Below are 12,210 nucleotides of genomic sequence, written 5' to 3' on the forward strand. Positions count from 1 at the left end.
GAAATTGAATAATCGGCAAATACTGTTCGCGTACTTTAGAGTTTCGAGAGTACGTCAATTGCACTTCGTGTTTCATCAGCCGTCTCATCCGAGTTCTCCCACTCGCTCGCCGAGCAATCTTCTTCTCCTTCCCCTCTACCGCGGTCTGCGTACTAACCCTCCTCGTCACCTACTTCCGTCTCTTTTCGGGAGCAGACGGACCGGCAAGTTTCCAGCAGTTTCAGTCAAGCTTTCGAGTGGAGTGGACGTCTCGTCTCGTGTTTACAAAATTTCGTGCATTCGACCCACAGCGATTCCAATGAAACGTTTAGAAAAATTCCACCGATCGATTCTGTCTACGGGAACCTCGATAAAAAAGGAACTCAGAAAATTAGATCACCGAACACTCGATTCGGCCACTCCCCTTCGAGGAAAGTTGTCAAAGGAAATTTTTATGAACGTTCGGAAGGTTGATTGACTCTCGTAAAAAAAAAAAAAAACTAACAAAGAAGGCCTCGCCCGATAAAACGAGGGATATTTATTATTGGAAAGGATGGCATCGTCGTTACTGAGAAAAGCGAACGAACACGTGATCGGACGAATCGTACGTTTCTCGATGACCAGAGGATAACAAACTCGCAAAAGGATAGTGGGAGGAAGGAAACGAGAATGTTGTGGAGGGAGTTGACAGTTTCTTAATAATCGAGCTTTAAAGCGCCTCAGTCGTCGCCGCGATAAAAGCATTAGACGGGCCACGTGCCGCGCATTTGTCAAATTGACTCGACCACTCACGTTCCAACTATTCGAGGTAACGGAACAACCAAGAAATGTTAATTGCATTTATCGAAAGCTCAGATACAAGAACGTTAGAATTCCACGTATAGAAGCAAATTTATACTCGTTATTTATATTCATCGTAAGTTAAAGTAAATTAAAGCGAAGTAACAGCCTTGTCGATACAAGACTCAGTATTAGTGGGATTTTGGAGGATCGTTAGATGTTGATCTCCAAACACTTAAACATCTCCGTGGACCGTAATAAATATTTTCAAACACGCGCACCAACGCGGAGGAAACGAATCGACGATTATTCGCTTAAAGTTGTTTTGATACGAAAGCGAAACGTCTGTGATGATTGAAAAAGAGGATACGTAAACGTAACGTAACACGGTTGGATCGAAGATATAAAGTTGGATGCGACGTTCGGCGGAGAAAAGGGCGACTGTGATTTTTGTTTACGCTTTTGCATTTTAAAATGAAAGATACCATTAACGGCAACGATGAGTTTTGGGTATTCGGATACGGATCCTTGTGCTGGCACCCAGGATTCGAGTACAGAAAGAGCATGGTAGGACACGTGAAGGGATTCTCGAGGCGATTTTGGCAGGGCAACACCACTCATCGCGGCACAATCGAAAAAGTAAGCATTACCAGCGACATCTTGCAATCACCATTGTCAGTTTTTGCGGACGAAACTTTGCGCACCTTACTTTCTCTTTGTCTCCTTATTCACGGTTTTGGAGCATACGTATTTGTACACCTCGGTTGAAAATTATTGATAAACATGTTTAGTCGCTTAGCTAATATTGCATTAGGTGTAGAAATTAATTCCGTGTCTCTACGATCGTTTATAACTCTAGTCTAAACAAATATACTTATACTAAACTAATTATACTTATACTAATATAAATATACTTACTCATCATTTTGGTTCATTAATGTACAAACCATCGAACTCCTTAATTTGATCTTTCTTACGATATATCTATACGCATCTACAGGGTGTCCCAAAAATGTTGGAAAGGGTGGTTCAGGGGGTGATTTGAAACAACTTTTTCCTTAGCAAAATTGTCGTCCGAGGCTTCGTTGAGGAAATATTAACGGACAAACACTGACCAATCAGAGCGCGCGTAGACCGTTGGAGCGGCCGCGATAGCGATGGCTACGCGCTAGGTAGCCGCTCTCGTACGCGAACAAGTGACTCGACGTGCATCGAAGGATATTCACGCGGCCGCTCAGCGCGTAGCCTTCGCTACCGCGGCCGCTCCAACGGTATCCGCGCGCTCTGATTGGTCGGGTTTTCTTTTATTAATATCTACTTAACGAAACCCCATTCGACATTTTTGCAAAGGAAAAAGTTGTTTCAAATCACCTCCCGAACCACCCCTTTCAAGGATCTCCTCCAACACGTTAAAACAATTGTCTGCTCGAAAAACTATTAGGTTGTCCCAAAAGTTTCTTTTGTAATTTGCACTCAATTATTTTGTGCGGTAATCTCTTAGACATTGATGCTGTAACAGTAATGGAGCAAAATGAATCGTACACAATTTAATAATGAAACGTCAGACGTAAAATATTGTGTATGTATTAATTATTAATAAAACGAAAGAAACTTTTGGGATAACCTAACAGATAGAAGTCTCGATAACGTGCGAGACTCGCTGTCTGCAGGAAATGCTCACCCGATAATCACTCGATAAAAGATCGAGAATCCGAATGCACAGAGAACTTTACTGGACTAAACAAATAAAATATTTCGCAGTACGTAGAATACCAAACGCGGTACTAATGCGCGCCATGTACAATTTCAAAACTTTTACCACGTGTTAGAAGACGCAACAACGTAAAAGTACACGCGTAAGTAGTCGCGTTTGATCTTCGAATTATTTCCTGTTGGATGGCTATATAGCTTGTCGAGCGTGGTACGTCCCGAGATATTCTATTTCTAAGCTTCATTTCCTTGGTCATGAACTCGCCACGTGAATGCTTTTACAAAAATTTGGCTGACATCCACGCCAGGTTACAAGGACACGTTTTTGGAAAATGTTCAACAGAGGAAACAAGACAAACACGTCAGCAAACTTCAGATTTATTCCAAGTCTAGACTTTTGCCCATCTCTGTTGAGAAGCAGTGCATTAGCCCACGCCGTTTCGAATATAATTCACGCATACACGTGTGCCTGTAACTTCATAAGTAGTTGCGGATGTTTCTATTAAGAATGATAAAAGTTAGATAAAGTTTCACGTAATTACTTTGCCGTTCTAATTTCTCCAATCGATTCGACGTCGTTGCAACAATGAGAATCATTCGCGTGCCTGGAACGTGACGCGTTCGCGAAAACTGTTTCTTTTGTCTGAACCTCTCCCTGCTTCTCACGGCTATCGATTCGATGATTTCTTTCTTTACGATTTACGTTAAACGAGTTCGCGATCCCGCGTCTTACGGTTCACTCTAATTCCCTCTGTGCCGCGCATGCGATTTAAACGACTATGATTTCTCTTGGTTTCCGATTACGAGTATTGCATCTCGATCAACGTGAAACCAGTTGCGACTTGTAGAAACCGATACCGTTCGACAGCACAATTGCGCCCTCCGCGTGATTGTGTTACGCGTTTACGTCACACTGCCGGTACAAACTCCTATTCATTGTTTTCTATATTCCTGCTCAAACGCTGTCGGCTCTTATCTTTATTCGACGCTCGTCTGTTCTTTCTGTTGCAGCCCGGACGCGTGGCCACGTTGGTGGAAGAAAAAGAGGTAATTACTAACGAGATCGGCCGTTCTTTCAACTCGCTAAAGTCCACTTTACACGAATCATGCTTTCTTGCGTGAACACTTTGCGATTATTTCTGCGCGATATTCTTTGTGCGTTCTGGCCACAAATGTCTACACTATCTCCATGTCTTTCTTTAACATAATTTATTAAAAAACCAATAGTCGCGAACCACTAGTCTGTCATGTTTAGTTTAGAAGTTATATTTATCAGAGTTATCCTTAAAGTTTGATAATATCACATTTATTTGATAGAACGACAATGACCATCCTTTGGGACTTTTGGTATTTAACTGTGAATCTTGTTCACATTCTGTAATACATCATTATAACATGCACAAATCTTTTACTATTTGAAATATAATTTTATATCACCTCATCACGTTGACTATGATTGAGGGTGCTGTGCTTCCCAAAACCCCAAAGAACAATCACATCCACCCAGTGGATCTATACGAATAAGTTTTCGGGCCATTTAACCATGTTTTTATTTAATATAATTTATCAGAAAATAATGCCCTAAACCGCAATTCTTTATTACGTAAATGAGTATAACTTCTAAGCGAAGAGAACTTATTTGACCTATTATATCATAACGCAGACATTTACGAATTCGAATAACATAAGTTTCACTGTGCGTAATTTTTCGCAACAGTTTTCCCAACGCGTATTTACGGAAGATCTACTTATCGAACATACGTGTAGTTACAAAAACTAACGTTATCTTATCCATGTTCGTTAGTTTATTTTCCAATATGTAAATTGCAACGGAACCGATGGCTTTGTTAACAGGGTATCGTTCACGGACGGGCGTTTCAAGTTCACAGTAACGCGGCACTGCCATATTTAAAAAACCGCGAGTGCAAACTTGGGGGGTACATCACCACGTCGTCAACGTTCTACAGCCGTGACGGGTACAAGAAAATATCCGTAATCATCTTCATCGCCACCTGTAGAAACGAACACTGGCTGGGGGAGGCGCCGCTAAACAGCATTGCCGCCCAAATTTTCGAGTGCTCGGGTCCAAGTGGACACAACGTCGAGTATCTTTTACGGTGTGTTCACGTAAAATCTTTACGCCACGCGTTACAAACGCAAAATCCTTCTCGCTAAACCTTCGACGTCAGGATTCTAATCGAGTTAACGCTTTACCGATCGGTAGCGATTGGACATACAGGGTGTCCCGAAAGTCGGGGAGGAGCCGGAAATGGGGGGTAGCTGAGACGATTCTGAACAACAATTTCCTTTGCGAAAATGTCGGACGGGGCTTCGTTGAGGAGATATTAAGCGAAAACTCCGACCAATCAGAGCGCGAGTATGCCGGTGGAGCGGCCGCGGTAGCGTATGAGCGCTGCCGTCTAGCGCACACCCTTCGCTACCGCGGCCGCTCGAACGGTCTACGCACGCTCTGATTGGTCGAAGTTTTCGGTTAATATCTCCTTAACGAAGCCCCATTCGACATTTTTAAGACATGGTTTCAAGATAAAACCAAGAATTACGATATAGATTTGTCAATGTCGTATGGCAGAGCATAACGTCAATCATGTGTTCCGATAGTGCCTAATAACAAATGCTTATAGGCACAAATTATGTTCGAAGTTCAGCCTTCCGTTTATTTATATTTACTTTGAGTCGCCTGCCATATCAACACACCGATCAAACATCCTACTCAGCACTTCCAACTTCTCCACTGTTGCCAAGGTCCAGTTTTAGCCTCTCTCTACCTACTACAATAGATTATGTATACATAGGACTAATATATTCGATGTACTCGAGTCAATAGCCACGATTAAGAGTCTAAGACGGGACTAAACACATTACATTGCAGTATATTGTTACAGTATTTACATAGTCCATTTAATTACATTCACTAACAAAGTTATTGTTATTGTCAAAGTTATACTACAAACATTCAACCATCAAGAGGATCTAATAGGATCTTTTTGTATTCTCAGGAAAGTGACATTCCTTTTCTCTCTCCCATAGCTTCGATGTTCGGTGAATGAAACGTTAAGAAATCGGTAGATAAAGAAGATTGTACGTCATTGTAATTTCATACGTTTGATTACAGATTAGCGGAATTTATGCATCGTTATTTGCCAGAGGCTCGCGACGAACATCTGTTTACTTTGGAGTTGCTGGTGCGCTCGCGGATAAAGGAGGAAAATATGTGTGTGAGGTTGCTGATGGGTGACCGAGATTTCAACATAGACCTCGATGACGATGAGTTTGACGTAAGCGATGAGGACTTTGATGACGACAATGACGCCAACAATCCCAGAGAGAACACGTTCCAGTTCAACTTACGAGTACCTGACAAGACTTTACGCTGCCTTAAAATATAACGCGGGCACGTTTCGTTAATACTTATCGAATACTTAGATATAAGGTAGAAACAATTGCGCAAAGTTTAACGAGATAATGGCAGCATACAGTCGATGGAAAAGAATATAGGAAATATTTTGTATTATCTTTCGTTAATATTTATGTCGAAGAGTGTTTATTGCCTGAAAACAACGAACTGACTAGTAGGAAGAAAAGACTTGGTTTTCAGACGTGTTATCTATCGTAAAGATTATGTTTTAAGAATAGAGAAACATTTCGGCAGCTAAGTGTTGACTGAATTAAATATATCGTTACACGTGCCGCTTTTATTTTCGGACGTGCTGGATACTGCTCGTGGTGGCGATCGACTAAAGCAGAATCGTGCCTTGATATTAATTTATGGAAAGTAATAGCACAAACGGTCGTTCCTATTATTATTTTTTTTTTAGCTATAAGGTGACGTAGGATATGAAATTTTATACATCGACCCGCGAGAAATCAATGTATGAAAGCGAAGCTGTATGAATACGATGCCGTGTACGTGACTGTATTAAACCAATTTTATCGAAATTCAAGTATTTGCAATTCCAAAAAATATTGATACATGTAACCATATTGTTGTTAGCACCATGGTTTCGGATGGACCACAAATTAAATACTTTCTTTGTTATAAACAGTTTTTATTTAAAGAAAATGATCAGATACCTTAGGCTAATAGAAGTTTCTGTTTGCCGATCTCGCGAGAAGTTTATTGAATTTACAGCGCTCTCTACGTTTGAAGGTGGTGATTCTGGGAAGCTTGTTCAATTGAACCACCGAGTCGGTAAGCTTAAAGAACTACACAAAAAATATGATCATGTAATAATTGATACAAAATTATAATTTGTTGTTTTTAACCTCTTGAAGATATTGCAATATATATATATGTGTACGTTTACTTTTATATTAAAATTACCATTACTTACGATCACAATACCTTTTAGAAGTAAAACATATAGTTGAAAACTCAACTGTGTCATTGTTGTTTTCCTACATATTTTACAGGTTGTACCAACTTACATTCTATACACCACAGATACAGTTTGATATGTATTTCACCATGGATTACATTATACAGGTAAAGAAGCTAGTTAAATTACTCGTTTCAGTACTTATCGCTAGTAGCGCTGCAACCTTATTCTGTTCTGAATCGCTATATCTACATAATTAATGTAATATGTACTCGCAAAACTGTCTGTTATGTAATCCAACATCAAATTGTCGATCTGCACACTAATAATTGACTGATATCAAGTTTTTTAAATAAATAAAATTACCGAAAAATGTAGCGCCATCTCTCGGCGAAGCACCCAAGTTTGTCGTGAAATAGTTTCCACTTTGCGCCGCTAGAGTTCCGAGCTAGTCGCTTTCGAATCGAGCGTCTCGCTTGTTTCGAGCAAAAAGTATTAGACTAATCCTTTTGATCTAAGATCTAATACTCTTTGGTTTCGAGTATTCGGCTCGGCTCGAAAATCGAGTCTCATTGTCAGCTCGGCTCGGTTCGCGGTAGCTCGAATATTCGAGCTTTCCAACAGATAGATATCGTAACGTCGAAGAGCGTAGAAAACTGTATATGTATAGTATGTATACGCATTGCTGATAAATTTCTATTTTTACTATGTCTACGCATGCCTGGATAATTACGCTAAATAATGACAACTTTATCGACCAGTAGCCTATTAATCAGCTTTTTTCCATGACAACTAATATTTTGTTATCTATTCCGAGGTAGTATTGTATGCTCCCATCATTATATGAATTATGAAGTATTATATAAATATTAATTTAAGAACGATTTTAATAGATAAAATACTGTTACATAATACTAATGCTATGAAAATAACAAAATCTTATTAAGTTTAATTATATGTCCAACAGCTATCGGTACAGAGTTAACAAAGTTCACGATTGCATACATTCCTGTAACTAGTGTCATATAATCTGCCTATGACTACTGTAGTTATTATATATATTTCAGGATGGTGTAACGCGTTCACCGATTCGCCATTTTCATGAATGAACCCACTCCCGTTTTATATCAACAGGCGTCCCTTACTACACAGACCGAAACATCGATCTATTCCTTCGGGATGTCCCCCTCTCTCGGATTTCCACATTTTCCACTTCGCAACGCCGTCTCTACGTTTCGAAACGCCCAGTTCCAACACAAGTCCTTACAAAATTCTTTGCTATCCAACTTCCATTATTCTGCTATAACACACACACACACACACAGACAAATATATCACAATCGCAAATTTTATATTTATACCACAGAGCTAAAACACGTTGAGTTCGAATTCTTTAAATTTAGATTAAATATATTAAGCGACGTAACTAATGTATTTTCCGTTACTATTTAAATTATTGAATTTCCAATTTTTGTTTTTGTTCAAATCGTTGTGTCTTTCAACTGTATAGCAGAGATTTTTCAATCGATAAGCTGTCAGAAGTAAATGATGTATCGAGGCGAATACGCTAAATACGTTAAAACGTTGCGTCGTCAATGCATAAAGTATTAACAAATTGTAGAGACGGAAAAGGTGTATTACGATAAGTTAAACAGATTCTCCGTTGAACAGCTGTCTATTGTTCTTTACAGGGTGTCCCAAAAATGTTGTAACACCTTGAAAGGGATGGTTCGGGAGGTGATTTGAAACAACTTTTTCCTTAGCAAAAATGTCGGATGGGGTTTCGTTAAGGAGATATTAAGAGAAAACCCTGACCAATCAGAGCGCGAGTACACCGTTGGAGCGGCCGTGGTAGCGAAGGGTACGCGCTAGGCGGCCGCGTCAATGTCCTTCGATGCGCGTCGAGTTACTTGTTTGCGTACGAGCGCTGCCGCTTAGCTCGTAGCCTTCGCTACCGCGGCCGCTCCAACGGTATCCGCGCGCTCTGATTGGTCAGTGTTTGTCCGTTAATATCTCCTCAACGAAGCCTCGGACAACAATTTCGCTAAGGAAAAAGTTGTTCCAAATCACCTCCCGAACCTTTCAAGGTGTTATAACATTTTTCGAACACCCTGTATTTTGATCCAGGGGCCCGGTGTTCGTGTGGTACGTTCCTGGATTGAACCGCCGTCGGTCCACCCACGGGCGATTTCCTCGCCAACGCGTGCACCCCACCTCTTGCTAAATCCATGAAGCACGGGGATTCGTCGTTTCCAGAATCAACGAGTGACGTCAATGGGGACCAACCTTCAGGACGTCGAGCACGTCGAATTATATTATTTCACAGAACTCTTCCGTAATTACAAGTGGCAAGGTCCTTCCGTTCGGTGGTATCCTCCGTGGAATAATCAACTCTCCTAGATGCGACAGTCAACTGCTTGCAGATCATGTTTTTCTTCTTTGTGGTTAACAAGGTTCGGTCTCTTTTATTTATTTATTTTTTATTTTTTTTTAAGTTATACAAGGCTAAGTGAAATAACACGAATATAAACAATGATGATATTCGCAGTCTCAAACGTCTCGATCCTTTATTTTAGAGTCACAGTTGGCAGGTATGAACACGTCGCAAATGTACCGAAGAGTAGTGTAGAAACATTAATTTTTGTGTATTTATCGTTTAATAATTAAATTTGATTCTAATATTTACTAGTTACAAAAAACAACAAAATACTTACATTAAAATTTACTATGAATTCATTTTATTCGTATATATATATATTTTTATACGCGCTAATTTCTACAGATTAAATTTTAGAAAACTTGGTCATAATATTTATAGATTCACAGAGGACGACTCTAAACGACTCTAGATACTCGACGCATGAATAAATAACAGCTTGGGCCATGTTTTCTCGCCGGGGTCAGTTTCTCAAGTTCGCGGAACAAGTATCCCACGTCGGTCACAGGGTGTGGCTCTTAATTTTCTCGATACTCGGCCAGAAATTAGCAACGATCGCGTGCCTCTGTTCCCCTGACCTTTGCTCGCTCTAAAACGAAACACAATGCGGAAACGGTTCGGTTGCGTTTCGTATTTCGCACAGTCCGTCTTTAACCTTTAGTAAACGAACAAAAAAATGTTGTTTCCGTAACTATTTACCATTTTTCCCACGATCTTACGCTCATAGATACTTTTTATCCATAAAATGAAGAATAAGTGAAAGCGAATTTTTAATGGAAACGAACAAAAAAAAAAGAAAAAAAAAATATTCTTTTCTATTAATCGAATAGAACTACATGTACATCTCTGTACGCGTTAATAAACTCTTACGCTCGCTCCAGAAAAGTATCGAGAGTCTCGAGCCACGGACTGATCAGTTTGGAAGTTATTTAATTCGAAAGCCATATTTTTTGTTCATCGAAAATGGAAAAATGATCCTCGATGCATAGGAAACGCGATGTTCGTTGAATATTCAATTACAAAGCAGCTTCCGCTTTAATCGGGTGAACGTTATTTCGCGTAGATAGTCGAGCTGGCAATTGTCGAGCTGGGAGGGGGAGGGGGTGCATGGGGGGGAGGGCGGGGGAAGGCGGGGGAGAGAACCGTTTCTTGGAGAGAAATAGGTCAATTACGGAGATGCGTAGTGCACCAGGATGCGTCGTATCTCGAGTAAACACTTTGCTGAAGAGCGTTCGCTTCCGAGAATTTGCCCGCCACTACGGTGAAAACTGTGTTCTATTCGAGCCACCCTCATCCTCGAGTCGTCTCCGAGACGACTCGACGCAGATAAAGGTACGGGGGAGGGGAGGGGATGGGGAGGGGGATCGATCAGAGTGACGCCAGAACGAAAAAGTAGAATGCAGCCGACACACAACCCGCGACTGTCCCTTTTTCGTGGCGCACTAACGTCCAATCCGACATGCATAGTATAGCCCGACAGCCAGTGATTACGTTATCTTAAAACGATAACAATCCTTTTCGGGGAGATTACAATTTCGGTGGCGTCGTGGTTCGACCATGTTTTCATTTCGCATAATTTATTATCATAGAAAACAATGTCGCAAACTAAGATTCTCCATCGTGTTTAGGTTAGGAGTTGTATTCATTTAAAGTATGATAATATCGTAATTATAACGAACAGACTGCGGATCTTTATGCATAATAAAATCTTCGCGAACGTGCCTACAAATATCGAACCTAAATAAGAATTAATTTTATTTTGCAAATATTACAACACGAACTTTACTCTCGATCTTTTTTATATTCTTGCATATTGTGTGCATTATGTAGGCTCTTGCGCATTCAAATTTCCTATAAATGCATAAAGATCCGCAGTCTAATAACGAATATAATTTATAACCTAAAACTGTATTAATTAAGAACATGGTTAAATAACCTAAAACTTATTCGTGTAGTGTTTGGAAACTCTGGAGGCAAAGCTTATATTTTATTTTAGTAATCAAACAACGATAATAAATATCTAAAAATCTATCGTGTTTCCATCCCTATAATGCTACATTTTCGTAAACAGTACGAGAAAACGTGCCATGCCTTTCATCGTGTTTGTGACAGCGAACCTCCAAATCGCAAACATTTTCATTCCCGCAGTCTCAGACACTGAAAATACACGTCAGCTTGACGTAAACGGTACTACAACGTGTACTTTATTTAATTTCGAAAATTCGACAGAAATATTTATGTAGACGGGCGAAATATGAGATCGTAAATAGTTCGGTATTATTTCTCGACGAGGACGTGTACACAACGGATCATCGCGAACGCCACGGTGCGTTCACCTCTATAACCGTCTCCGTTCTCGATTGCTTTCGTTGGGTAAACAAGATATTTTTCGCGCGGCTCGAGTTAGTCGCTCTGCGATTAACAACCCTCAGGGGCTGTAGCTGTGTCTGATCCATACACGTAGGTATGGTTGTATTAGGTTGTCCCAAAAGTTTCTTTCCTTTTATTAACAATTAATACACACGCAATATTTTATGTTTTATGTTATAAAATTGTGTACCAATTCATTTCGCTCCATTACTGTTACAGCAAAAGATTCTTAAAGTTTAACAACTTTTTAAACAAAATTTTCTTTCATAAAAAAATCTCGCGAATCACTTAACATTCGTCCTCTTAATGTAGTTTCTACTCTTAAACGACCTTTCTGTCGTTTCTTCGTTTTCGTTAGGCTCCCGGTGAATTGTGCCCGGGATATCTGCGTTCACCTCTCGCCGTTACTAACAGACGGGAAAATCGTAACAACCGTGTTCCGTATTCCGTCCCCGATCGCTCTTCTGCAGTCCCCGCAACAGGCCAAACGCCTACGCCGTGTTACGCCCACGTACGTCTCACGCCCACGTGTGCTCTTCAATATGTTCGTTGTGTGTGTGTGTGTGTGTGTGTGTGTGTGTGTGTGTGTGTGTGTGT

At 40.3% G+C, this 12,210-nt stretch overlaps 1 protein-coding gene and 1 long non-coding RNA gene across 2 annotated transcripts; one reads left to right on the forward strand and one right to left on the reverse strand.

Moving 5' to 3' along the window:
- The first annotated feature begins 967 nt into the window (after positions 1–967).
- On the forward strand, positions 968–6,530 carry LOC128887031 (putative glutathione-specific gamma-glutamylcyclotransferase 2). The gene is made up of 4 exons (XM_054142455.1): positions 968–1,398; positions 3,481–3,516; positions 4,324–4,586; positions 5,603–6,530. The coding sequence occupies exons 1-4, from the start codon at positions 1,234–1,236 to the stop codon at positions 5,874–5,876; spliced, it is 738 nt and encodes a 245-aa protein (XP_053998430.1). The 5' UTR covers positions 968–1,233; the 3' UTR covers positions 5,877–6,530.
- On the reverse strand, positions 1,414–3,382 carry LOC128887043 (uncharacterized). The gene is made up of 3 exons (XR_008459960.1): positions 3,012–3,382; positions 2,452–2,876; positions 1,414–1,632 (listed from the first exon to the last, which is right to left on the reverse strand). It is a non-coding gene; the product is annotated as an uncharacterized LOC128887043 (long non-coding RNA).
- Positions 6,531–12,210: the final 5,680 nt, after the last annotated feature.

Source organism: Hylaeus anthracinus, unplaced genomic scaffold (assembly GCF_026225885.1).
Source record: "Hylaeus anthracinus isolate JK02 unplaced genomic scaffold, UHH_iyHylAnth1.0_haploid 11985, whole genome shotgun sequence".
Lineage (NCBI taxonomy): Eukaryota > Metazoa > Arthropoda > Insecta > Hymenoptera > Colletidae > Hylaeus > Hylaeus anthracinus.

What these genes read in the sequence shown, in the direction of transcription:
- LOC128887031 (XM_054142455.1), top strand. Translation starts at nt 1,234, where the DNA reads ATGAAAGATACCATTAACGGCAACGATGAGTTTTGGGTATTCGGATAC. An exon ending in ATCGCGGCACAATCGAAAAA is followed by an intron (nt 1,399 to 3,480) that starts GTAAGCATTACC and finishes TTTCTGTTGCAG; the next exon opens with CCCGGACGCGTGGCCACGTT. An exon ending in CGTTGGTGGAAGAAAAAGAG is followed by an intron (nt 3,517 to 4,323) that starts GTAATTACTAAC and finishes CTTTGTTAACAG; the next exon opens with GGTATCGTTCACGGACGGGC.